Source organism: Leopardus geoffroyi, chromosome C1 (genome assembly GCF_018350155.1).
Source record: "Leopardus geoffroyi isolate Oge1 chromosome C1, O.geoffroyi_Oge1_pat1.0, whole genome shotgun sequence".
Lineage (NCBI taxonomy): Eukaryota > Metazoa > Chordata > Mammalia > Carnivora > Felidae > Leopardus > Leopardus geoffroyi.
Window position 1 is genome coordinate 210,540,534 of NC_059328.1, and position 25,421 is coordinate 210,565,954.

A 25,421-nucleotide genomic window follows, 5' to 3' on the forward strand; every position below is an offset into this window, starting at 1 on the left:
AAGATAACAAGCTTCTGCCCTGCAAAGGAAACAAGCAACAAAACTAAAAGGTAACCAACGGAATGGGAAAAGATATTTGCAAATGACATATCAGACAAAAGGTATCCAAAATCTGTAAAGAGCTCACCAAACTCCACACCCAAAAAACAAATAATCCAGTGAAGAAATGGGCAGAAAACATGAATGGACACTTCTCTAAAGAAGACATCCAGATGGCCAACAGGCACATGAAAAGATGCTCAACGTCGCTCCTCATCAGGGAAATACAAATCAAAACCACACTCGGATACCACCTCACGCCAGTCAGAGTGGCTAAAATGAACAAACCAGGAGACTCTAGATGCTAGAGAGGATGTGGAGAAACGGGAACCCTCTTGCACTGTTGGTGGGAATGCAAACTGGTGCAGCTGCTCTGGAAAACAGTGTGGAGGTTCCTCAAAAAATTAAAAATAGATCTACCCTATGACCCAGCAATAGCACTGCTAGGAATTTACCCAAGGGATACAGGAGTGCTGATGCATAGGGGCACTTGTACCCCAATGTCTATAGCAGCACTTTCAACAACAGCCAAATTACGGAAAGAGCCTAAATGTCCATCAACTGATGAATGGATAAAGAAATTGTGGTTTATATAAACAATGGAATACTACGTGGCAATGAGAAAGATGAAATAATGGCCTTTTGTAGCAATGTGGATGGAACTGGAGAGTGTTATGCTAAGTGAAATAAGTCATCCAGAGAAAGACAAATACCATAGGTTTTCACTCTTATGTGGATCCCGAGAAACTTAACAGAAGACCATCGGGGAGGGGAAGGAAAAAAAAAAAAAAAGAGGTTAGAGAGGGAGGGAGCCAAAACATAAGAGACTCTTAAAAACTGAGAACAAACTGAAGGTTGATGGGGGGTGGGAGGGAGAGGAAGGTGGGTGATGGGCATCCAGGAGGTCACCTGTTGGAATGAGCACTGGCTGTTATATGGAAACCAGTTTGACAATAAATTTCATATGTAAAAAAAAAATAAAATAAATAAAATAAATAAATAAACTTTGGAAGCTTGAAAGTTACACATTATTTGGGACATTACTGGCTTTGTTCCACGGAGCAGGATGTTTCTGCAAACAAGACCATGCTTGCTGGAGGGCAGAAGATATTTTCAGCACTGCTGTGATAATTCATATTCATCCATTAAAACACACATTCAAATTCCCAGAGTTAATGACTTTTGAAATACCTGAATGTGACTGACTACCGACATTGTATAAAGACTACGCGCTGCACACATCACTGCTGCTACCATGAGCTACCAAAGTCTTATTATAGGGCAACGGCACCATTGTATAGGTGTGTGTATGCCCTTGTGCGTGTGTGCGTGTGTGTGTGTGTGTAATTCTTTTGAATTTGCCAGAATAGCTATGCCTTTTTTTTTAGTGTTTTCTAAATGCAATTGCACAGTTGGAAAGATGTCATCCAAAGCAAAAACACTGCATTGTTAAAAATCAGGATATGATACCGATGACATGTGTGTCTTAAGAAAACTAATTTAAATAAGCTTTTGTTGTTCTTTCTGTAGTCTTCTTTCCAAAACTCACAGTGAAGCAAGCTATCTAGATGCCTGCTCTGTCGGCCCAAGTTGAACAATCAAAGTCTATTTTAGCAAAACAAACAATATTTTAATTTTTTTCATGTTTCATTTTATTTTTAAGAGACAAAGTGTGAATGGGGGAGGGGCAGAGAGAGAGGAAGACAGAATCTGAAGCAGGCTCCAGGCTCTGAGCTGTCAGCACAGAGCCCGACATGGGGCTCGAACTCACAAACCGTGAGATCATCACCTGAACTGAAGTTGGTGCTTAACCGACTGAACCACCTAGGCTCCCTACAGTATTTTTGATATCCAGAGCAAAGCGGAGCAAATATTAGGCAAGTGTGAAAATACGATCATGTCAGAGAGCTCCAAAAGATATCTGATGCTTAACACTTAAAAATTTAGTGACCTGGGGGTACCTGGGTGGCTCAGTTGGTTGAGCACCCAACTTTGGCTCAGGTCATGATCTCACGCTCATGAGTTCAAAATAAAATAAATGAACCTTAAAAAAAAATTTTAATAAATAAATAAAAGAGATATAGTGACCTGGATTTCAATTGCTTCAAATTCTGAATTGTCATTTTGCCCACTTTTCCTTTTTATTCTAAAGTATGGAATTAATAAAAACTCAGTTTTCATATACTTTTGTATTCCCCCCAAAGGGATGTCACCATGGTGCAGAATTTCCCTCCTTCCGATCTAAAATAAGAAAGCATGGAATGAAATCTCTGTCCACTGACCCATTATTTCTTTTTTCTTCTTCTTCTTTTTTTTTAAATTTTAGTTGGTCAACATAGAGTGCAGTATTGGTTTCAGTAGCATTCAGTGACCCCTCATTTCTACCTCATCTTTGTCTTTCCCACTCACTGTGCTTTCCAGCTGGTGCATTTGCCTTCTCTTAGTCCCTCCCATTTGTAATACTCCACTATGCCAACTAGTCCATTTCTTTTTCCCGGTGCCCATCCTAAGGACTCTGGTTAATTCTCCCCTGGCTTTTTCATCTACCTGCTCCTATGATTTTTATTTACTTGGCATTAGTCATCTGGAAGAGACAAAGAAAATCAGCCATCAAAATGTCTAAAATATCCAAATGTTTGTTTTTCCAGAGACGCAGCTTACACTTTCTTATTTATTTTGTATGATGTCTCGCTCCAGCTGTCATCACCATATTTATAGGTTTCTCTCTCCATAGTCTGTTTCCAGGGCCATGAAGCACTGTGTTACTCTTGACATGTGCCCAGTTTCATCTTTAACCTTCTTTTGTTGCTTTAACAATACATACATATCTTATATGGTTATATAAATTATGCCTACCAACTTTATGTATTTAGTGCCCTATCATCTACCTTCCCATATAGTCCCTATTTATTGAACATCTACTACTTACAGTTGTAGCCCCATGCTATCTAGGAGTAGCCTGTCCTTTGAGATTTAAAACTACTTGGAATTCTTGGAATAGCATCTCAAATCCACGGGAAATCCAAATTCTGCCCAAGATTTCTGCAAACTCCCTGGGGCCCACATTGTCTCTAGCTTCTTCTGATTTCCTGTACTTGCTGAAGACAGAGTCTCAGGAGCATGTCAGCTTCCACAATTATTCTTCCATTCATGGACCAGAGCAGGAGAGAGTGCTGCCTGTTCAGTTTTCCCAGGATAAGGCAGTTTTATAGAACAAACTTGATTGTAGAGACAACACAGGGCACTTCACCCATATTTGTAATGTGCTATTTCATACGCTGGGTGGTAGGTGAAGGGGTATTTGTTACATGTCTCTGTATACCTTTCCATACATATGGACGCCCACCCTCCCCCGCTGAGGTATGTCTTGAGGGCCTCGTTGTATAATCAAATAAGCCCAGATGTCATGTTCTCCCCGCTCCCCCGGGACAATAACTCCTTTCTACCCCTGCCCTGTAAACTGTCCCCTCTACTAGGAACACAGAGATGAGTAAAATGTGACTTCCTAAGAGAAGCTTTGTTAGGTGGTGGAGAAACAAACAATTACAATGCAATTAGATATGTGTTATAAGAGCAGTTATGCACAAAACAGATGAGAGAGCAAGTAACTACCTAGAGGATTTAGGGAGGTAGTCTTCCGGAAGAGGTAACCTTTGAACTGCTCCAGAATGAGCACGACTTAGCCAAGCAGAGTAAGGGGTATTGAGAAGTGGGCATTCAGGCCAAAGAAGGACCATGTGGAAAATCACAGGAATGCAAAAGAGAGCTCGGGGTGACCAGTGGCCTCCGAGGCTGGGGAAATAGGGGGAACCAGAATACAAAGAGCCTCATACGTCATGCTGATGAGTTTGGACTCAGCACTGCCGGCCGTGAGGAATGAACAAACAATTCTAATCAAGGAAGTGACATAATACAATTGGGAAATTTATTTATGGTGGATAATTAATCCTCACCTCTATTTTTAAAACTAAATACTGTTTTATTCCATAAATACCACAGAAATCAGTGTAATAGTTTTCCAGATGAGTGTCAGTTTCTTTTTTTTTTTTTTTGACAATATTATTATTGTCAAGTTGGCTAGCATACAGTGTATACAGTGTGCCATTGGCTTCGGGAGTAGATCCCCATCATTCATTGCTTACATACAACCCCCAGTGCTCATCCCAACAAGTGCCCTCCTCAATGCCCACCACCCATTTACCCCTCTCCCCCATCCATCCCCATCAACCCTCAGTTTGTTCTCTGTATTTAAGAGTCTCTTATGGTTTACCTCCATCTCTCCTTGAAACTATTTGTTTCCTCTTCCCTTCCCCCACAGTCTTCTGTTAAGTTTCTCAAATTCCACATATGAGTGAAAACATGTGCTGTTTAAGGCTCAAAATGTAAAGGAGATTCTCAAAGTGTGGTCTGGGGAACCCCTGCAAACCAATCTCCTGGGCTGTTTGTTTTAAATGCAGATTCCGGGCACTCAGAACTATTCTCTAGGCTTGGGATTCTGGAAAAATCCAGACTGCTAAGGGATCCAGGTAATTTATGTACACTAAAAGTTGAGAACCACAATCCTAACTTTCCATTGGAATACCATGAAACTAAACAGAGAGATTTTTTTTTTATCACAATTTGATTTGAACTGGTGCTATCAAAGAAACACGTTAATCACAACAAATGCAACAAAAACATTCCAAACATTTCTATAGTTTCTTTTGAAAAGCAAATTCAGGATACCAGATTCTCTCCTTATCCTTTATAGAGAGTTCTATATGTGATTTGTTGGCTTATGTCCTGCCCTAGTCAAAGGGTTAACTGGACAGCCTTCACTGCCCTCCACTTTTAGGAAGAAAATATTTTCACAAAAGTGGCCAATGCGAGCCAGGAATCGAGCCCAGCCCAATTCAGCCATGATGAGTTAGTCTTCTCTAAGGGGAGCACACCTGGAACAAAACTCCACCTCTCCAATCCAGCCCCAGCCATGGGCAAGTGAACTAGCAAGTATGATGGCCTCCATGCTTGTAAGTCTCCCCGAAATGGAGTCAGCTCCTCTGCCCAAGTGAAAAGGAGAAATTCTGGGCTCCAAATAAAATCTGGACCAACCTTGAACTCAGTATTGGACAGATGAAACCTAAGGCCTTTTGCGGTCTTCATAGTCTATGATTTAGAATAACAGAGAGTGTCTGTCCCCCTCCCCCACCACTAGCACATGGGAGGTCAGACAACCTCCAGGATTGACCTTCATAGGCAGAGAATTGTCAGCCAAAGGTTTCTTCGTCAAATATCTGAATCTTTTTTCTTTAAAATTTTCCTATGTTTATTCTTACTGTATTTTTTTCTACCAGGAAGTCAGAGCTAGATTGGTGATTTTCCAAATTGGAGAAAAACATCACTTAAGATGAACTTAGAATGCTTTTTACGTTGAGAAGACAATAAATTTAAATGTAAAGTTAACAGGAAATTTTTCTGGTTTTGAGATGAACTTTCTTTTCTATTGTTAATTTTTAGTAAAGTAAAAAAAAATACAGATAGCAGATGATAATAATAAAAAAAAACTTGTAATATTCAAGACTTGGAACAAAAACAAAGTCCCCCTCCAGCCTACCTTCTCCCAAGTTCTCCTCCAAAGAGGCAACTACTTTGAAAATTTTTTAATGTTTATTTATTTTTGAGGAAGAGTGGGGGGAGGGGCAGAGAGCGAGGGAGACACAGAATATGAAGCAGGATCCAGGCTCTGAGTCTCAGCACAGAGCCCAATGCGGGGCTCGAACCCACAGACCGCAAGATCATGACCTGAGCCCAAGTGAGATGCTTAACTGACTGAGCCACCCAGGCGCCCCAAGGCAACTACTTTTGAACCTTCCAGCTATTTCTTCCACTTATTTATCTCCATAATTCTGAAAAACCGGCGTCTAGAGTTATTTTAACACTGTCTATTGACTTGCAGCTCAGTAGGTGAGGACCTATCTGTGACCTACAACCCTCCTTCATCAAATCTTCCCAATATGCTTATGTCCAAACTTCTGGCTAAATCATTAGTGTAGGATTTCAGAAATCGTTTTCATTGCAAAGCCACTGCTTTTCATGTTTGTAACTTTCTTGGGCAAACTTTTGTTTTTCCTGAAGTTTTTAAATGTTCTACTGTCACACTTGTCAGACAGTTTTCTTGGTGTCCCCCCAAGGGCTGCCACCCTCTGGCTCCAATTTATTTATTTATACCATGGTCATCCTGAGACAATCAATCCCAAGTTTGATCCTCTCTCGTAGATCCCAGGTCTTTCCCTTTCTTGACCTAACTCCTTTTTTTTTTTTTTTCTCCCTTTGGTGGAACACATCCTCCAATAGCTAACCATGAAAGTATGCCTGTAGGGTAAAATTTTCACTTCATTACATATCTGAAAATAATCTGTGTCTCCTCAGACTTAATGTATCATTTGGTGAGTATAAAAGTCTAGGTTGAAAATTAGTTTCCCCCAGAATTCTGAAGGCCTACATGCACATCTCCCTTGTGGTATTACTGTTGACACATCTGATGCCATTTTTTCCCCAATGCCATTTTGATTCCGATACTTTTGTGACTGTTGCTTCTTCTTGTTTCCTTTTAGAATCTCATTGTCCCCAGTGTTCTGGAATGTTTTGATAATGTGCCTCCGATGGGTGTGTCTGTAAGAGGAGGACATTTAGTGGGCCTTATCAATCTAAATATTTATTTTCTTCACTTAAAAAGTTGTTTCTTACATTATTTCTGTGATAATTTCCTCCAACCTTCTCTCTTTGGTCTTTTTGAAACTGCCATCTGGTAAGATACTGGACATCCTGGATTGACCCTCAAAACTTGTGAGCTTGTTTTCTTCTTGTTCACTTTTCCTTTTGTCCTATTTTTTGGGAAAATTTCTGAATTTCTCTTTTATCGTTTCCATCAAACTTTTCAGTTGGACTCCTGTATTATTTATTACTGCCTAACATATTATCCCCTAATGATTCACTTTAAAACAGCAAGCATTTGTCACCTCATACGTTTTTTTGAAGGTCAGGAGTCTGGGAGCAGCTTAGTTGGGTGGTGCTGTCTCAAGGTCCCTCACTGGGTTCAGAAGCTGTAGGCTGGGGCAATAGTCATCTAAGTCTTGACAGAGTTGGAAGACTGGCTTGCAAGAAAGCTCATTCACAGGATTTTTGCCAGAGACCTCAGTTCCTCAATACATGGGCCTCTTCGTAAGACTCCTTGACTTGACATGGCAGCTGGCTCCCCTCAAAGCAGTTAACCCAAGACAGAGCAGATGTCACAATGTCATCTTATGACTTAGTCTCAGAAGTGACGTGCATCACACTTGTCCTATTCTCTTGGTCGTACAGACCAACTCTGGTTCAATATGGGAGGGGACTACGAAAGAGCCTGAATGCCAGGAGGAGAGATCACTGGGGGCCATCTTGGAAACTGGCTGCCACAGCTCTCTATTCCAATTTTTGTCTTTTTTTTTTCTTTCTTCTCTGTGTGTGCCCACCCTTTTGGAATGGCCCCTTTTGGGACTCCTTCATGACCCCAATCCAAATCATGTTAAGATGGTGTTTCTTGGCTAATGTTCCCTGCTATGCATAGGAGCCAAACCCAAAGCACCACAGTTGGCTTCTAGACTCAGTCCAGCCTCTAACGCATCAGTCCGTCCCACTGCTTTGTGTTTCCATTGCGTTTTGATCACCAGAAACATTTATCTTGTTTTTGAGTTTGTCTTTTTTATTTTCTGCTTTTGTGTCTTACCTTTTATGGGAACAGAGGATATGTGCCAGAGTATTTACAAATGTACTGGTCCAGTTGACTCAAAGCTTTCCCGGGCTATCCAGCTTCCAACAATTGACAATGTCATCGGTTTTGGTCTTTTCACCTGTTTTTCTTATCTGGTGGGTTGTTACTATTTTTTGTTCTTTATCCATCATCTTATTCTGGTTTTTCACACACACACACACACACACACACACACATACACACACACACACACAAGAAGACACATATGAAAGTATTTAAACAACTATCTTCCTGGATTAACTTCTTCATACACAAGTGAGCCTGTTTTTCTCCTTATTATTCAGAATAATATTGCTACCCAAGTAGTGTCCATATTTTCAGATAGTGTCACATCACAGTCTTACTGAGAATCCAAAGAAGGCTTCCATTTGGAAAACTGGCCTAGTCTTATGGGTGGGTGACTTTCAGCTTGTTATGTTCCTTTTAGGTTCCTTTTAGGTTTCACAGATAGAAAATGAATATTTCCTTGAAATGTCTGCTATTTATGCGATTAAGTGCAAAGTGTCTAAAACTTCTAATTGGGGCACGTGGGTAGCTTAGTTGGTTAAGCTTCGGACTCTTGATTTCGGCTCAGGTTGCCATCTCATGGTTTATAATAACTTCAAGTCCCAGATCAGGCTCCATGCTGACAATGTGAAGCCTGGTTGGGATTCTCTCTCTCCTCTCTCTCTGACTCTCCCCCATGCTCTCTCTCTCCCTCTCTCTCTCAAAAATAAATAAATACCCTTTAAAAAAAAAAAACCCATGGGGCGCCTGGGTGGCGCAGTCGGTTAAGCGTCCGACTTCAGCCAGGTCACGATCTCGTGGTCTGTGAGTTCGAGCCCCGCGTCGGGCTCTGGGCTGATGGCTCAGAGCCTGGAGCCTGTTTCCGATTCTGTGTCTCCCTCTCTCTCTGCCCCTCCCCCGTTCATGCTCTGTCTCTCTCTGTCCCAAAAATAAATAAACGTTGAAAAAAAAAATTAAAAAAAAAAAAAAAACCCAAAACTTCTCGCAACTCTCCCAGCACCCAAAGCTGAAAAACGCAAAACTTTTAAATTCACTTTAGATTTGGTATCAACAGTTGGTATAATGAGCCAGGTGACAGCTTGTGGAAGTGCTGAAAGGCACATGATCATCCTCCACACAGACAAGAGCTAAGGGTGGCTTCTCCAGGGAGACTGTCTCCCCTCAGAGGTAGCATCCCTGGAGAGATGAGCAGGAACTCAGACCTGCCGTGTTCGACTGTGCCTTTTCCCCGATTGTCAAACAAAAAAGGAGGAGACGAGTTGCATACGCAAGCTACTCTTTTAAACCAATAATAGCATCAAAGATACTTTCTGGAAGACGTGGGCCTACATGGCAAACCAGGCATGTGCACTAAGGGGTCCCATCTGCCCCAACATGTGTCTCACCTCTCGGTCTGGAGTTTGAATTTTCTACCAGTTGTGGCATTTATGGGAGGGATGTGTGTGTGTGCGTGTGTGTGTGTGTGTGTGTGTGAAGAGGCATTTATTGGTAAAAAAAAAAATGTGTTAGTTACAAGGCATATAAAAAATTAATTAATTAGCCTGCAGTACACTGTATGAGATTAGCTTGCTGATGCCCTTAGAGAGACAACCAGGCAGCGGTGGGTCTCTGAGCAGATAGTGGCTGACCAGAAGACAGGTGGGTGAAACAGAGGAGACAGCTGTGACGAGGCTGGGGCTTCCAAAGTCGTGCCTGTGTTGGACAGTGTAGACTTTCACCAGACCAAGTAAATGAGAAACATAAGAACAGTGTGGATACTGTTTATGAAGTAAATGTCACTTACTTTGACTTTAAAGGAGCACGTTGTGGGGCGCCTCTGGGTGGCTCAGTGGGTTAAGCATCCCACTTCGGCTCAGGTCATGAGCTCACGGTTTGTGAGTTCAAGCCCCACGTCGGGCTCTGTGCTGACAGCTCAGAGCCTGGAGCCTGCTTCGGATTCTGTGTCTCCTTCTCTCTCTCTGCCCCTCCCCTGATCATGCTCTTTCTCTGTCTGTCTCTCTCTCAAGAATAAATAAACATTAGGGGCGCCTGGGTGGCTCAGTCGGTTGAGCGGCCGACTTCGGCTCAGGTCATGATCTCTCGGTCCGTGAGTTCAAGCCCTGCGTTGGGCGCTGATGGCTCAGAGCCTGGAGCCCGCTTCTGTTTCTGTGTCTCCCTCTCTCTCTGCCCCTCCCCCGTTCTCACTCTGTCTGTCTCTGCCTTTCAAAAATGAATAAATGTTAAAAAAAAAAAATTTTTAAAAAAAGAACAAATAAACATTAAAAAATAAAGGAGCATCTTGTATTCTGTGAGCATTTACTTGCCTCCTTTACAGCATTTTAATTTGTTGTTTTCTAATGGAATGATGGGAGTAGATGACCGATTTACTGTTGGCTCAGGCACGGCTACTGAAGGTAGTTGTCATGCTTACATAGCAAATTATGAATAAGACAATCTGATGTTGGTCTCCATTAATTTTTTTTTCCTGCTCTGTGAAGTCCAAATATAAGGAACTTCTGGATTAGATGGTCTTCTGGATTCTTCCAACCCCCAAATTGCATTACTTATGCTCTCCTGCCCTACAACCAACCCTTGGACTAAAGTGTGGTGGCAGGAAGGGGAAGCAAAGAAGGGAGGGAAGGGGGAAGAGACTCCCGTCTGCTGTTCTCAAGTGCCAGACCCTGTCTCTCAATGGAGCTCAGAACTCATCTCTTCTTCCATTTCTATTTTTTTACTACAAAAAAATGTTTATTTATTTTTGAGAGAGAGAGAGAGACACACAGCATGAATGGGGAGGGGCAGAGAGAGAGGGAGACACAGAATCCAAAGCAGGCTCCAGGCTCTGAGCCGTCAGCACAGAGCCCTACATGGGGCTCGAACTCATGAACCACGAGATCATGACAAAAGCTGAAGTTGAATTCTTAACTGACTGAGCCACCCAGGGGTCCCTTCTTCCATTTCATTCTTAATTTTTTACTCTAACTTTTATATGGTCACAGAAAAAAATGTAGTTAAGATAAATGACACCAGGGTTTAACAAGCTTTCTCTGTAAAGGGTCAGTTAGCAACTATTTTAGGCTTTGTGGGCTAAGAGGCAACATTAAGGTTACTATGCAGATGCCTGTAGAACAAGGGAGAAAACACATACAAGTATGTTTATTTTTTTATTAAAAAAAATTTTTTTAATGTTTATGTATTTTTGAGAGACAGACAGAGTGCAAGTGGGGGAGGGGCAGCGAGAGAAGGAGACACAGAATCCGAAGCGGGTTCCAGGCTCTGAGCTGAGCCCGATACGGGGCTCAAACTCACGAACTGCGAGATCATGACCTGAGCCGAAGTCAGACGCTTAACCGACTGAGCCACCCAGGCGCCCCAACACATAACAAGAGTTTTTATTAACAAAATACAAAACTTCGTTTATAGATACTGAAATTTGAAGTTCATATAATTTTCACGTTACAAAAGATTATTTTTCTTATTTTTTTTTAACTATTTGAAAATAAAGAAAATATAAAAACCATTCTTAGCTCAGAAGCAGTATAGAAACAGACGGCTGGCTGGATTTGGCCTGTGGAGTGCAGTGTGCCAATTCCTGATTTATACTGCAAATTTCATGAAGTACCGTGTTATGTTTGTCATTGGGATTTTACATCCCATCGTTGGGGGCACAGCGGCAGGGTGAGGGGAAGAGCTACATCTGAGTCCCTCCGCCAACGCCTCAGTGGCCCAAAAAGCCAGCTGATCATTAAATATAGCATAATGGTTGAGAATATGGCTCTGGGTCAAACCTGGATGCAGATCCCCCCAGCTCCATTCGTAACTACCTGTCGCTTCTGACAGCCCAGTTTTCTTCGCTACAAGGGGGGCGGGGGGGCTAATACTAGGACCCACCTCACCGAATTGTTACCAGATGTAAATGAGGTCATTCACGAGGCCGAGAGCCTGAGCAGTGCCATCTGCTCAAAACACTGCTCAAAACACGTTAACTGCTGAAATCATTATAGGACTGATCAAAGTTCATTTCCTTTCCAGCATCCTTATCGTGGGACCCTTCAGAGTCCATCAATCTCCCATCAATGGCGAAGGCCTCTTAGTCCTACTGGATTCGACACCTTTTAGGGCAAGCAAAAAGACAAATACCTGGAGTTAATGACGAGAGGTGGGAATCCCACTCACTGCCTTACACGAGGTGGACGCAACTTTCTTACTGGACTCGTTCCCCAGTGTGCCAGAGACCTCTGATTGCCACTTTCTTTGTCAGAGCCAGCAATCTGCCTGCCCGCTGCCGTCCAGAAAATCAGAAACGGGTGGCTGATTTAGATGTCTAGACTAGCGATGTGTCTCCGGACAGGGGTTGAAAGATAGCAAGTGGCAGCTCCGGTGAGATTTCTGTGACACCCACGTGTGGTGGCAGCGGCTCCTGGGTGGGGAAGAAGGGGCCACCGAGAGAGCGGGGCACGGGCGTCTTTCTCCTTCACTGGAGGGCACACTGCCAAGGCTCATGGTCCGTTGCTTGAGGCAGACGCGGGACGGAGGGGCCCTGCAAAGCCCAGCTCATGGAGCCTGTCTGGCCCAGTCAGCCACACTTGGTCAGCTCTTTTCACGCACAAAAACGTTCGCCTCAGGCCATTGGCTGGGCAAAGGATCAATAATCATAATGCAGAATCAACAGACCTGCTCAGTAGAGTGTTAACCAGCTTTGACCGTTGCCAACTTCCCCTTACACTAAACCGGGCTGGGCTGGGCATGGGGGAGGCGAGGCTGGGGGCAGGGGTTGGGGGGCAGGCAGGGAAGGCCACTTGTGTTCCACGGGAATGCACGTACGATGGGCATACGGGGTTTTAAGGGTAGAGAGAGGCAACACCCAAGATTATTTGGAAATTATCTCCCGGCCTGTTAATGACTAATACAAATGCATGTGCATAGTTACCGTCTTTATTTGTTTTAAGAGTAAAAGGAGTTCATAAATGTCTGCCGCCTGCCAGCGCTGGGGAGATAGAAGGAATTGTGACACATCGTTTCTACTTACAGTCTGGAAAACATAGTAAGCCCTCAACGCATGGGCATTTAAGTAGCGGTATTAAATTAATAAATTAGTAATTGCCCACACTGTTGATAGCCCAAGAGCTGTAGGGGAGGAAAAAGTTCTCCTTGACCCTCTTTTATTTTTTTAATTTTTTTTTAATGTTTATTTTTGAGTGAGACAGAGACAGAGTGCGAGCAGAAGAGGGGCAGAGAGAGACAGACACAGAATCCGAAGCAGGCTCCGGGCTCCGAGCTGTCGGCACAGACTCCGATGTGGGGCTCGAACTCACAAGCGGTGAGATCATGGCTTGAGCCAAAGTCGGACGCCTAATCAACTGAGCCCCTCAGGCACCCCTCTCCTTGACCCTCTTAGGGCCCCTGGCTGGGTCTAAAAACTAAACTGACAAAGACAGGTTAACAGGAGAAAATCACACACATTTCATTAAAATTTTACATGTGCATGGGAGCCCTCACAAGGGAGTGAAGAACCAAAGAAGTGAACAGAGCAGGAAGCTTTTATACCTTTTAGACAAAGAAGTAATAAATTTGTGAAGAATTAACAAGACAAAGGGGTTTTGGGGAGAGCTAGTAAATGGTGCAGGAATAACTAGGAGGATAAGGTTTATTTTCAGATTCCTCTGATGCTGCCTCTGGACCGGTAAGAATTCATCTCCAGTCAAATGAGAGTTTATTTCTTGCCTTTGCACAGAAAAGGGGGAGCCTTCTCTGCACTCACTGCTTTTTAATTGCTTACAATTCAAAGTAATTTTTTATGTCATAGAGGCATATTTGGGCTGACACATTCTGGTTTCCTTCACAGCCTTCAGTAAGCATGCCACATACTCATCCAAGTGCTTTACCGATATTCACCCATTTGACCCCATTTTACAGATGTGGAAACTGAGGCACTAGAGATCACCTAAAACTATACGAGTGACTTGGCAGAGCTGGGATGTAGACTCAGGAAGTGTGTCCTCGAACCAGTGCCCTTAATCCTTCTGCCACATTGCCAGGAAGAGAAGGCAATGTGCGGGTGATCCATGGGTGATCCAAGGGCAGGACAGGAGCTGAGACAAAAAGAAGGGTGTGAGAGCAGCTGAGATCAGCCTTCCAGGAAGTGCCTGCTGCCTTTGTATAATACACTTGACTTGGCACCTGTCATGTAGAAGCATCAAGTACCATTGGGGTTTCCAACCAATATTTTACTAAACAAGTAAAATAAATTATATCTGCGCTCATGGACAAATGATATCAACTAATATATTCGGTATACTCTGAGAGTACTAGTAACAAATACTACTTAATTCATTTGCAGCTTAACAACAGTTGGCTTTTCAATCTCTCTTACTCTTGCTGTTGGAATCGGGACCAATTCTTTGGCATTGGACAAACAACTTTGGGAGGAAATGTCAGACAAGATGGCGGCTAGACGGGATGATGGTAGGAAGGACCAGACAATAGCGTGTGTGTCCTTTGGCCTAGAGTATTGCAGCAAGAAAGGAGAAGGAGAAAGAGGGGGGTCCCCCTTTGACTGAGTCTTTTACTGAATACAGGGCATTCTGCAAGCTCCGTATTGACAGCATCTCAAATCGTCCTCACAAAAACACTGCAGGATAGATGTTAATGTCTTCCATCTTCAAAGAGGTAACTTGGAAGGATTAAGTAATTTGTCCAAAGCTCCAGTTCATCGCTGGCAAATCGAGGAATAGATCCTATGTAGATCTGGCCTAAGAACTGTGATTTCTGGGCTTCTAAACCTTTTAAGATTCTCTACTATCGAAGTTTATTTTGCCTTTTAAGTGGGGTTGTAAAAAGTGCATGTGACCGTTATATGAATTATTCTCACAAGTTTCACTATTTAATAGGCAAAAGCGCTGAGCCTTCATGTAATCTTGGATCACTTCCTGATGTGTTAATGGTTAGCAGGGTGAGAAAACCCATAAAATACTTATTAAGAGCTTTCCACTCATGAGAAATGATTTCTTACTTGATTAAGGTATACGGAAACTAAGAGGTACTTGACTATTGGAAGAGGAAAAATCATAAAGATGTTACTTAAAAAATATCCTCCAGTTACGCTTTCTCAATGGTTAGTAGCATTTGGCCACTCTTGTTTTTAAGTGATACAGCATTTGAATAGAAAGTAATGGGTCATATTCTATTCTACCATGGAACAACATTCCATGGTGTGTTTCAAAGGTGAGTCCAAAAAAGTGGATCAAACTCAATGAAAATGAAAATATAGCCCCTCTATCTTTTAGCTAAATAATCTATTTGAATTATTCAAATACATTTGCAAATTTAAAAATTAATTGAGGAAAAACAGTTTAATTGAGAGAAATGACTCTCTTGGGGCTCCTGGGTGGCTCAGTCAGTTAAGCATCTGACTTCGGCTCGGGTCATGATCTCACGGTTTGAGAGTTCGAGCCCTGCATTGGGCTCTGTGCTGACAGCTCAGAGCCTGGAGCCTGCTTCAGATTCCCTCTCTCTCTCTCTCTCTCTCTCTCTCTCTCTCTGTTCCTCCCCCACTCATGCTCTGTCTGTCTTTGTCTCTCTGTCTCTCTCTCTCTCTCTCTCTCAAAAATAAACATTAAAAAAAAAAAAGATTCTGAAAAAAGAGAAATGACTCTCTTGAGTCTGGGGTTACTGTCATTGTCCTCCAGAAAGCGAAGTGCCTAATTTCCATGGCCCTGTCCAGGGCTCTCCACTGTATCACACGGGCAGTACTTGCTTCTAAAGCAGCAGTTGAACAGCTGCCAGAGAGTGGCCCTGACTACAATTTTGAGCTTATTTAATCAGGTGGAGCATCCACATGTCAGCAAAATTGTCACATTCTCTGAAGTCCTAGTCAGTCCAATTTTGCAGATATATAGGCAGGCCATGCCTTGCCACTTTAACTGCAAATTAAAGCTGGAACAGTTTGGGAACATCTCTGCTAACCCAGGCATAGAAATAGCCCTGGACCTGGCTCTGGAGTCTTGGCAACAGTAATGACCACCTGCATGTGGGTGACATGATGGATGAATAGAGAGTATAGTAGATCCTCTCTCAATGACTCTGCTTTTGAGTGACTCCTGGACTGACCAGAACTCTCCATGCCTGCTCCATAACAGACCAGTCGATGCCCACTGGCACTGCCCACCTGAGACCCATCCCTTCGGCTTCTCCCTCACACTAGCATATGCTTATATGCTATTCCATATGCTTATTCCATTGGTGGAGTTTTATGATTGCCAAGAGTTAGTGGTTTCTGCCAGTTGTACATATTATTATAACAAAGGAATTTCATGAAATACTAAATGCCAAATTGGTTAAATACAAATGCATAACACTTGGATTGCTGTGACAACTAGGTTGAAAGGTTTAATCAGATGATAGAAAAACTGTTATCCAATTAAGTGTGACTGAGAAAACATTTAAGAAGTTAGAGAAGAACCTCGTTTGATATCTAGAAGAACTCTACTCAGATTGCTCCATAAGCATCTTTCAGCAATTGGTCTGTTTCAAAGAAAGCAAAAGTTGACATTGTCAGTGGTGCATTATGGGTGTGACGTAGCAAGAATGACGTCACAGAATTCCAACAGCAGACCCATTCCCAAGGAAAAGACCTGGACCCTCTTTCATAAGACTGAAGAATTGGTGTAGACGTATATGTTATAAGTTATAAAATGTCTAACATGTTCATGGACCTGTTTGTTCATTTGTTTCTGCTTTCTCGCTTTCACGAACTTTTTCAGTTAACCAGATGTTTTTGAACCATCAAACAGGGCTTTTACCCTAACGTAAAGACAATGAAACCAAATGCAAACAAAAGCTAAATATGTTGCCCCCAATGTTTCAAGATCCAAACTGAAGGATAATCATGTAAAAACTCAGGAACTGTGGTTTTGATGATCAGAAAAGGGGAGCAGAGTCACTATGGGTGATGATAAGAAGCCAGACCCCAGGCAAGAGGGAACCCAAAGGAACAGTATGGTCAGACACAGAGAGCTCCACACCCAACCCCTGAATAATACCACCCGTGTGAGTCCTAAGGATTCTTCCTTAGAACTGTGACAGTCACTGGTTGGGATACGACTTCATGTATTGGTTATAGGTAAAAGTATTGATCGAGACCAAATCTATGGTATGAAATGAAAGATTTGCTACAAATTAAACAGCTTCCCATTTTCTAATGGTCATCAAGAATCGTGTATAAGGTCTAACTTTAAAACTAGTAGCCTGAAGTTACTGCATTAATCTTGATTTTGTGGGTTCAGGAATGATGTTTCAACTGGATAAGAACATACTCTTGTTTGGGGGAGTTGCACGCAGAAACATTAGTGGCGAAGTATCGTGGTCTGTAGTCTACTTTTGAATGGTTTGGCAAAAAGAGCATGTGTGCATGTGAGTGTGTAAGGGAGAGAGAGAGAGAGATGGTAACAGTTGCCACACCTAGATGAGAAGATACATAAGGGTTCATTGCACTATTTTTTTATTCTTCCCAGGGTTTTAAATTTTTAAAAAATATTTTTAAGTCCAAGCAACTGACAACTAATTAGCCTTTGTTAATTTTAACGTGTAGTAAAATAGCCAAACCTTCTATTGCATTTTTTTGCCACTTTAACCATAGTTTTGCCTAATTCATGCGCAGAGAAAATGTCTTAGTCATGGCAGCATGACAATAGTCATAGGATTCAAATATCTTGAAATTTCCAGGTCCAGATAGGATACAAACACATTACCAGTTTTCCATCAACCCATTGACCCATTCAATTATTCCACAAGCGTTTATCCAGGATTTATTAAACACCACGGCTACTAGCGTGAAGAAGACTCTAATTCCTTCCCTCTTAGGGCCTAGGGGCATTAGGGGAAATATACATTAAACATATAACTACAAGTGGTCCATGGGAGCAAATAAGAAGGAGGACCTGATTGTATTTGAGGGAGTTCGGCAAACACTTATTTGTTCAAACTGACATTGACAGATTTCCAGTAATGTATGGCAAATATGGCTTTTACTTTGAGAAATAAAATTAATGTGGCCTATCTCATGGCTTCCATGCACCTTCTCAGAGGTTAGAGGATTACCTGTGGTTCAGAGATTCTCAGAACGTGCTGTGTTGTGTCTGGGAGGCGGAAGAATCAGAGATGCTCAATGTCCATTGGAAAACAGTGGCCTGCCATCACCATTTGAAATAGAGCATTGGGTCCTTGGGAGGGTTGAGCTTTCTTGCCCAATGCCTGGTGCTCTCCCTGGATGTGGAACTCAGACTCCTTATTGAGGCCCTGCTGCCCCCTCCAGAGGCTGTGTGGGAGCTGCTCGCATGACCCTCCACTCTTGGGACCAACTGTCAGCAGGTATTTAAAACAGAAACAAAAGCCAGAAGACTCTTGTCTTCAGGAAGCTTTTGCTTTCACCCAAGTGACAAAAGCATCCCTGAGGTAAGGGACACAAAATCCTGACTACTTGCTTGGAATGACAGGAAGAAAGACATGGCAAACAAAAAAACAGATGTGCAAATTCGTGTCTCACATGATCTAGTGTTCAGAAACAGAGAATGAGCTCTATCTTGCAGACTCAGATTTTAGATGCTAATTTAGAGCTGTGGTGTCAGAATAGAGAGTTTATTAAAACAGAATAGTGAGACGCACCCCCAGGGTTTCTGATTCGCGGGTCTGGGGTGGGGCCAATAATTTGCATTTCTGACAAGTTCACAGGTGATGCGGATGCTGCTGGTCTGGGGATCCACACTTTGGAACTATTGCTTTCATGGAGTGTGCTTAAGTATGTGATTGAAATGAGCATAAAAGCTTAAAAATCTAGAAAGACAAGACTGAACAATTAAGTCAAGGTATGACTTGACCCCAAACATCTGGGAAGAAAGTCAGAAAAATGCAGCCTTCGAAAAAGTACCAAATATCCAACCCTTGGGGAGAATATAGATTTTCCTTTTCAATCAGTCACTCTCCATTCATATAAATTGTGAGGTATATAAATGTGGCATCTGAAAATTACTATACACTTCCTTTCCTTGAAGGGCAACATAGTCTACTGCCCTAGTCTCAGGAAATATATTTAACTGAGGATGTTTTTGCTTGTGCATCTTATTTTAATTGCATAAATAGGATCTTCCACTTTGGAAATATCTGAGGCGATCTCTCTTTTATTTTTCCTACCAACCAGCTAGCACATGCCCTAGACTTGCCCTGCCTTTTGCTGTCGATTAATATCCTTTTCCTGTGGAAAGCAAACTAGTTCTCAGTTAATATTAACCGAAGGAAAAAAAAACTGAAAAAGATAAATATATAAACATAGAACATGTATCAAAACACATTGCAAATCCAGTATTCTAAACTACTTTTTTGTTCCTCTGCTGGCAGAGAAATTTTTAAAAATTGACCTTTATTAGAGTTGGCAGGTGCATAGGTTTTAAACTGTGTCCCAATGACCACTAGACAGGATAAGAGGTCCCAAGCTCCCAGCTAAATTTTTGGTTTTGTTTTAAAGTAAGAACATTTTGATACCAACATTAGTGAGTTAGATTGTTCCCCTTAAAGACACATCGTGGATACTGATCACCTTTTCTCAGTCTTGAACATCATTTCGGGAAAAGAAACCGTTCGAGTCACCTATGGAAGATATGACCAGTTCATATACGCACATGCATATATGTACATTATGTTAAACCTAAGAAATTTGCCAACATTAGACCACTTTCTGCTTACAATTATGTCAATTTCATGTGGTTCAATGATACATTATCCTGAAAAAAAGGATAGATGACTTTTGTATTTCGCATAGCTTAAAATTCCTACATTTGATAAAAATGATGTACACTCACCCGAGAGTTCTCCTACATGCAACGTCTCACTTTTCGACTCTATTTCTGTTGATAATGTTGCCCCAGTATCACATGGCTCCTAACGAATAGTGTTTAATGCTCAAAGAACAGAAAAATATGTTTCCTTTTGCCCTGTCAGTCAGGATTTATTAAGTTGTTGTTAAACAAAACTCTTTCTTTTTTCCCTTTTTCCTAGGGCTGTGTCTGTAAAGACAAAGGCCAGTGCTTCTGTGATGGGATCAAAGGAGAGAAGGTAAAAACAAAATCTTAAATATTGCTTTTTTTCCTCTGCAGAGCTCATCCAAGAATTCACTTTTCTTTGCCTAATAGCAGAAGGACCCACAATGTGTTATTCCATTCCCCAAATCAAATTTTAAAGAAATCATATATAAACATTAACCGAAAGAAAGAAAAGAAAAGAAAAGAAAAGAAAAGAAAAGAAAAGAAAAGAAAAAAGGAAAGGAAAGGAAAGGAAAAAGGAAAAAAAAGGAAAGAAAGTTTCAGACAACTAGTGTGAATACCGTTAGTTAAACTCTAACTCTTTTGGTCTGTTAGCAAAAAAGAAAGATTTATAAGAATGCGTCTATATATATAACCCTATTTACAATGTTGATAAACACGAAAGAACAACTGGAAACAGCTCCGTTCACTCGCTTTGACCCAGACATTGACATCCGCAGACTTCGAGTCCTGCAGCACTGGTGCAGGCGCGCCCCCTAGTGAACGAATCCTGCAGCAGCATTCTGGTTGAGGCCAAAATTCAGCACGAGGAAGTACAGGTGCCCCCCGCTTTCTGAAAGCTCGCCTGGCGCCAATTCGTTTTTTAGGAAAGACCGACCTTGACCTTTGTTTCTGCTAAGCAAGAGATCTCCAAAGAGGATTTTTGCTTCTGTGAAAAAAAATTACCATACTAATGTAAGTTTTTCACAAAAGCGAAATGGTGTAATTCGAACTTTTAGAAAGCGGGGATACGCTTTGCTTTGTACCATTTCAGTTTGAGAAGTTTCGTAGGAACTCTGTGCTTTCGGATAGCGGGGGGGGGGGGGGGGGGGGGGGGAACCTGTAGCTCCATTGCAGACTTCAAGAAAAAAAAGAATGCCATGAAATCTCATTAATTCGCTCCATTAACTTGCAATTTGTGATAATTAAGACAGAGGCAGAACTAAAGTTTTTTCTTTGTTTACAAAACCCTTTCCTCCGGGATGCTAATGAATTGCTTAACAATAGTGAAGGGTGACTAAAAATATTTTAGAACATGCTTCTAGCTCTTTAGATAAAATGATTTACATATAATTTATATACTAACTATAATAATTATTACATTTATTTCCAGTTATTGTATAATTGATGTGTAGTTTGAGTTAGGTTTTTCCCTGCAGCTATGAATGTATATACTCAGATCCGTGTTGGAGAGCTGGGATTTATTCTTGCATTCAAGAATTTATTGAGTCCCTGCTATGTGCGAGCTGCTACTCTAGAATGTGTGTGGGTAACTGGGTTTGGGGAGGGGTGTAGCAAATTCTTTTGTTTCTTTTTATGGGATGTGACTGTGCACACACAACAATATGAAATAGCCAACTTGATCTCTCTCTTTTTTTTTTAATTTAATTTGCCAGTGGTGTAATTAAATTGACTGAATCAGCCAGCGACCTTTACTATTAGAGTGAAATCCCAGGATCCACGTCGGGAAAATTATTTGTTGGTAGAACCACGTGATGCACTGGGCCTAAATTATTTTCGCTAGTTACTAAGGGCTTTGTCATAATAGCATCTAACTCTTTCTAAAAAAACTATTCCGCTCACCCTTTTGGTTATGCCACTCTTGATATCTCCTGCATCTCCTACACAAATAGATTGGATTACTAATTCCTGTGTAATCAAGAAAGGACTAAAACTGATAGCCTGCACGTTGTTCTTTTCAAGCTACCACAGCAATTATGCACAATCCCCAAACACATTCTTGAGCCTTAGCCTCACTCTCTCGCCATCTCCCAGCAAACACACTGCGCTAGTCTCAGCTTTCTATTTGGGCTTCCCACCCCCAGCTCCCGATTCCCTTTCTCTTAATCTCTGCTCTGTGTAGCCCCACCTTTTGGGGAAAAGTAGTTCCTACCAGACCAAAGGCTTGCAGACAATCGCTTGCAAGACTACAGACAAATACTAACAGCTGGTAGCCTTCCATTTACTGTTACGCTGACTGCTGAGTGCGAATTTTATTGAGCCAAGGAAAAAATACGTGCCAAATGTTATCATTAAGTTGTAAAGAAAAGAAAGCAACGGTTGTGGGTGCGTTTGTTGCTGGGCGGTGCTATTCTGTGTGTTTCTTATCTTGTTCTGGTTTTAACAGGGGGAGAAAGGCTTTCCTGGACCCGCTGGTTCTCCTGGCCAGAAGGGGTTCCCAGGTCCCGAAGGCTTGCCTGGACCACAGGGACCCAAGGTATGTCAGTTTATAAGCTCTCTTGGCCATCCCTTTCTTTCTGATGTTAGCTTTTCTCTTTCAGTCCTTAAGCATGCAGATGTTCCCATACAAATACGAAATTTCCCCTAGATCTTTCAAGTCCTGTAAGCAAAGGATTGCCATCCCTCCCCCTGTCTTTCCTTTCTCTGTCAGGATTTAAAAAAACAAACTAACCCCACTTACTATTCACTCTCCAGCCGGCAATAATTTGCCTCTGGTCCTCCTGCCCTGAAAACATTCCTGCAGAAATCACCCATGACTTTTGTGTCCTTATCTGACCCGCACCCTTCTGCTTTGTTTCACACCCTGCGGATCACTCTCTTCTTGAAACACTTGTCTTTCCTTGTTTCTGGAATTCTCCTTCCTCGGATACTCTTCTTTTTGCCACACCCTTCTCTTTTTTCATGGGTCCCTCTTTCTCAACTCATCACACATTTTTATCCTAAAGTCTGTGATACAACAAAGGGCTTTGTTTAAATAAATACCCTAGAGGATTTGCTAAATAACTACATAACCACTAGATTTGCTGATGGCTCTTTCCTGCTGTGGACATTAGCTAAACTTAAGCCTGGGCTCTCCTGCACTCACGTGGTTGTTCCCCTGACTGCTGGCCTCCAGCAAGCTATGCACTAACTAATAAGCTCTGAAAGATAATTGTCACTGATCCCTGCAGAGTCTTTTTAAATTTCCCAAATGTGTGGTATACTTAAGTGGTAATCACAGGCAACATTTACTGCGACTCTATTCCATGTGAAGCATTGGGACGTTTACTCTGGACTGTATCTCGTTTACTCTTCACATTGGTCCCAGAAATCCTGACTACGGTGACTCATATTCTCATCTCCATTCTAGGGATGAGGAAACTGACACTCGGAGCCCATAATTAACTCATCCTGGACTCCACAGTGAAAGGTGGCAAGATCAGAGTTCAAATCTGGTTTTATATGATGCCAGAATCAAACTCCTGTAACCAAAGAAACTAAACCCACATCTGTATGTTTGAAGAAACATACAAAATTGTGTGGTTTTTCCGTGAATTCTTCTGTTTCATGTCTCTCCAATTCATTTATGTGCTTTTTCTCCATTTCTCTTTCTTCTGACCCTAATTTTGAAAAAAGTCATCCAGATGCTGGACATTTAGTGTCTGAATTCAGACCCATTCGGTCTCTGACCATCCCACTGCCTTCCTCCAGGGTGTGGCCTAGGATATTCATCCATTTCACTAATAAAATGAATTTGCTTCAATTCTGGACTTAGATCAACCCCAAGCCAACTCTTTCCTTTTTGTTTTGTTCTCTGCACCCACTCTGCTTGTTACCTTGGCATTTCTTTAGAGAAGCCTGCAATCAGTTAAAATAATAATTGTAGGGGCGCCTGGGTGACTCCGTTGGTTAAGCATCCGACTTTGGTTCAGGTCACGATCTCACAGTTCTTGAGTTCAAACCCTGCATCTGGCTCTGTGCTGACGGCCTGCTTCAGATCCTCTGTCTCTCTCTCTCTCTCTCTCTCTCTCTGCCCCTCCCCCTCCTCCACTCTCTCAAAAATAAATAAAACATATAAAAAAGAAAAGAAAAGAAAAGAATATCTGTGTATCATGTTGTCATGGAGTTCGTATAGGACGACAGTGTGCTTTATCAATGCAGCCACACAAAAGATAATTTGATCCAAGGCAGACAATTAGAGCCTATTAAACTGACCAAATGGAGTTTTCAGGTTAAAAAATTTCCACTCTTAATTTTAAGTATTTTATGCATGAAGAACGTTTCTAATGGGGACATAAAACCTAGTCACTCTTGAGTCTTCTGCATCATAACACAGAGCATCCAGCAGGGGAGGGGAACATAGCAAAATTCCACCTCCTCGGTGAAGGCCCACTTTAGCCTTGACCATCCAATCTCAGAAGGCTCTGTAACAACCCCTTTCTCAAAATAAAAAATAAAAAAATACCAAAACGTACTGAAACTCCCAGGAATGATACAAACAGCTTTTGGACAATGGAACTTTCCCACCAAGTGGCCTAGTTAAGACAGTCTCCATTTAAGGTAATTCCCTAAGAAACAAGACCTCTAAACTGTATTTATTAGATGCCCGAAGCTAGTTTATCTCTGGTTCAGGCAGTTCTTGCTTTGCTATTTATTTATTTGTGCGTGCCAGGCACATTTTGCTAATAAAGTGTTTTTCATGGACAGAAATATTGGCTGCCGTTCTCATCCCCCATTGTAACTGTATCATTATTCTTATCAGACCTCAGCAGCTGTCTGGCTAATGTGGGGCTTTTACAGCAGCTCTTCACAGGCGTCAATGTGAACACGAATCATTTTCTAACCTTGTCAAAATGTAGATTCTGAGTCAACCCGTCTGAGAGGTGGGGGAGACCTGAGAGCCTGCTTGGCTAACAAGCTTCCAGGTGATGCTAATGCTACGGGCCCCCCTGACCCCCCCACATGGAGTAGCAGGGGTTTGTCTGAATTTTTGTTTGTCCTTTCCGATAAATATTCTAGCTGCAATTAAACAAACAAGCAATTTACTGTGTTGACACTGAAATAATCACAAGAGCAAAACAGGCTGGTGTATGAATAAAACGGCGACTTTTAATTTATGGGTTTCTTAGTGCCACATGATTTCCAGTGTTTGCCTTTTGGGTTTGTTTTTGTTTGTTTTTTTTATGTTGGATCTAGGGCTCACCAGGACTTCCAGGACTCACCGGTCCCAAAGGTGGAAGGGTTAGTAGTCCAACCGGTCCGTCTTCTTCTTTATAAAAAATAAGAACTCTGCACTGTAAAAGTTATACAGATGTCACAAAGGAGTACATTCTGTATGCTACACTCTATAGTTGAAGGTCAAGAACAGGTAAAAGTGAGCTGGAGTGGCAGAAGACAGTGGTCACTATGTTGGGGGTGGGTACTGATGGACTGGGAAAGGTGTGAGAGAACCGGCTGGAGGGGGTAGAGATGTTCACTGTCTGGATGGGGTGGCGGTAATAACCATATGTACGTGCAAACATCTGTAAACGTTCCTCAAGCTGTTTGCAGAAGCTTAGGGCACTCTACTGTATGCAAGTTATGCCTTAAAAATCTATCCAGAAAGGCAAAAAAAGATCTTAATCATCTCTTTTAAAAAGTTTTATAAATGTAAGATTTAGAAAAGTTTGTCAAAACTTGTTTGTTTTTCAAATAGATTTTAGCCATTCCTGATTACAGTTGCAGGATGGGGTTATTAGAATGCAAATAATTTTCTGTTTTCAGGTTGAACGTTTTAAAAGTGTTTTTCTTGCCACCTTCCCCTTTTCTGTGTCTTT

General features: G+C 41.9%; 1 protein-coding gene across 2 annotated transcripts in view; it reads left to right on the forward strand.

Annotated features, from left to right (window-relative positions):
* Positions 1–25,421, forward strand: part of COL4A3 (collagen type IV alpha 3 chain) — a 134,345-nt gene that overhangs the window by 44,853 nt on the left and 64,071 nt on the right. For both annotated transcript variants that reach the window (XM_045481520.1, XM_045481521.1), the window contains exons 2-4: positions 19,862–19,918; positions 22,013–22,102; positions 24,802–24,846. In XM_045481520.1, the coding sequence (XP_045337476.1) occupies positions 19,862–19,918; positions 22,013–22,102; positions 24,802–24,846 (192 nt within the window). The remainder of the gene's footprint in view (positions 1–19,861; positions 19,919–22,012; positions 22,103–24,801; positions 24,847–25,421) is intronic.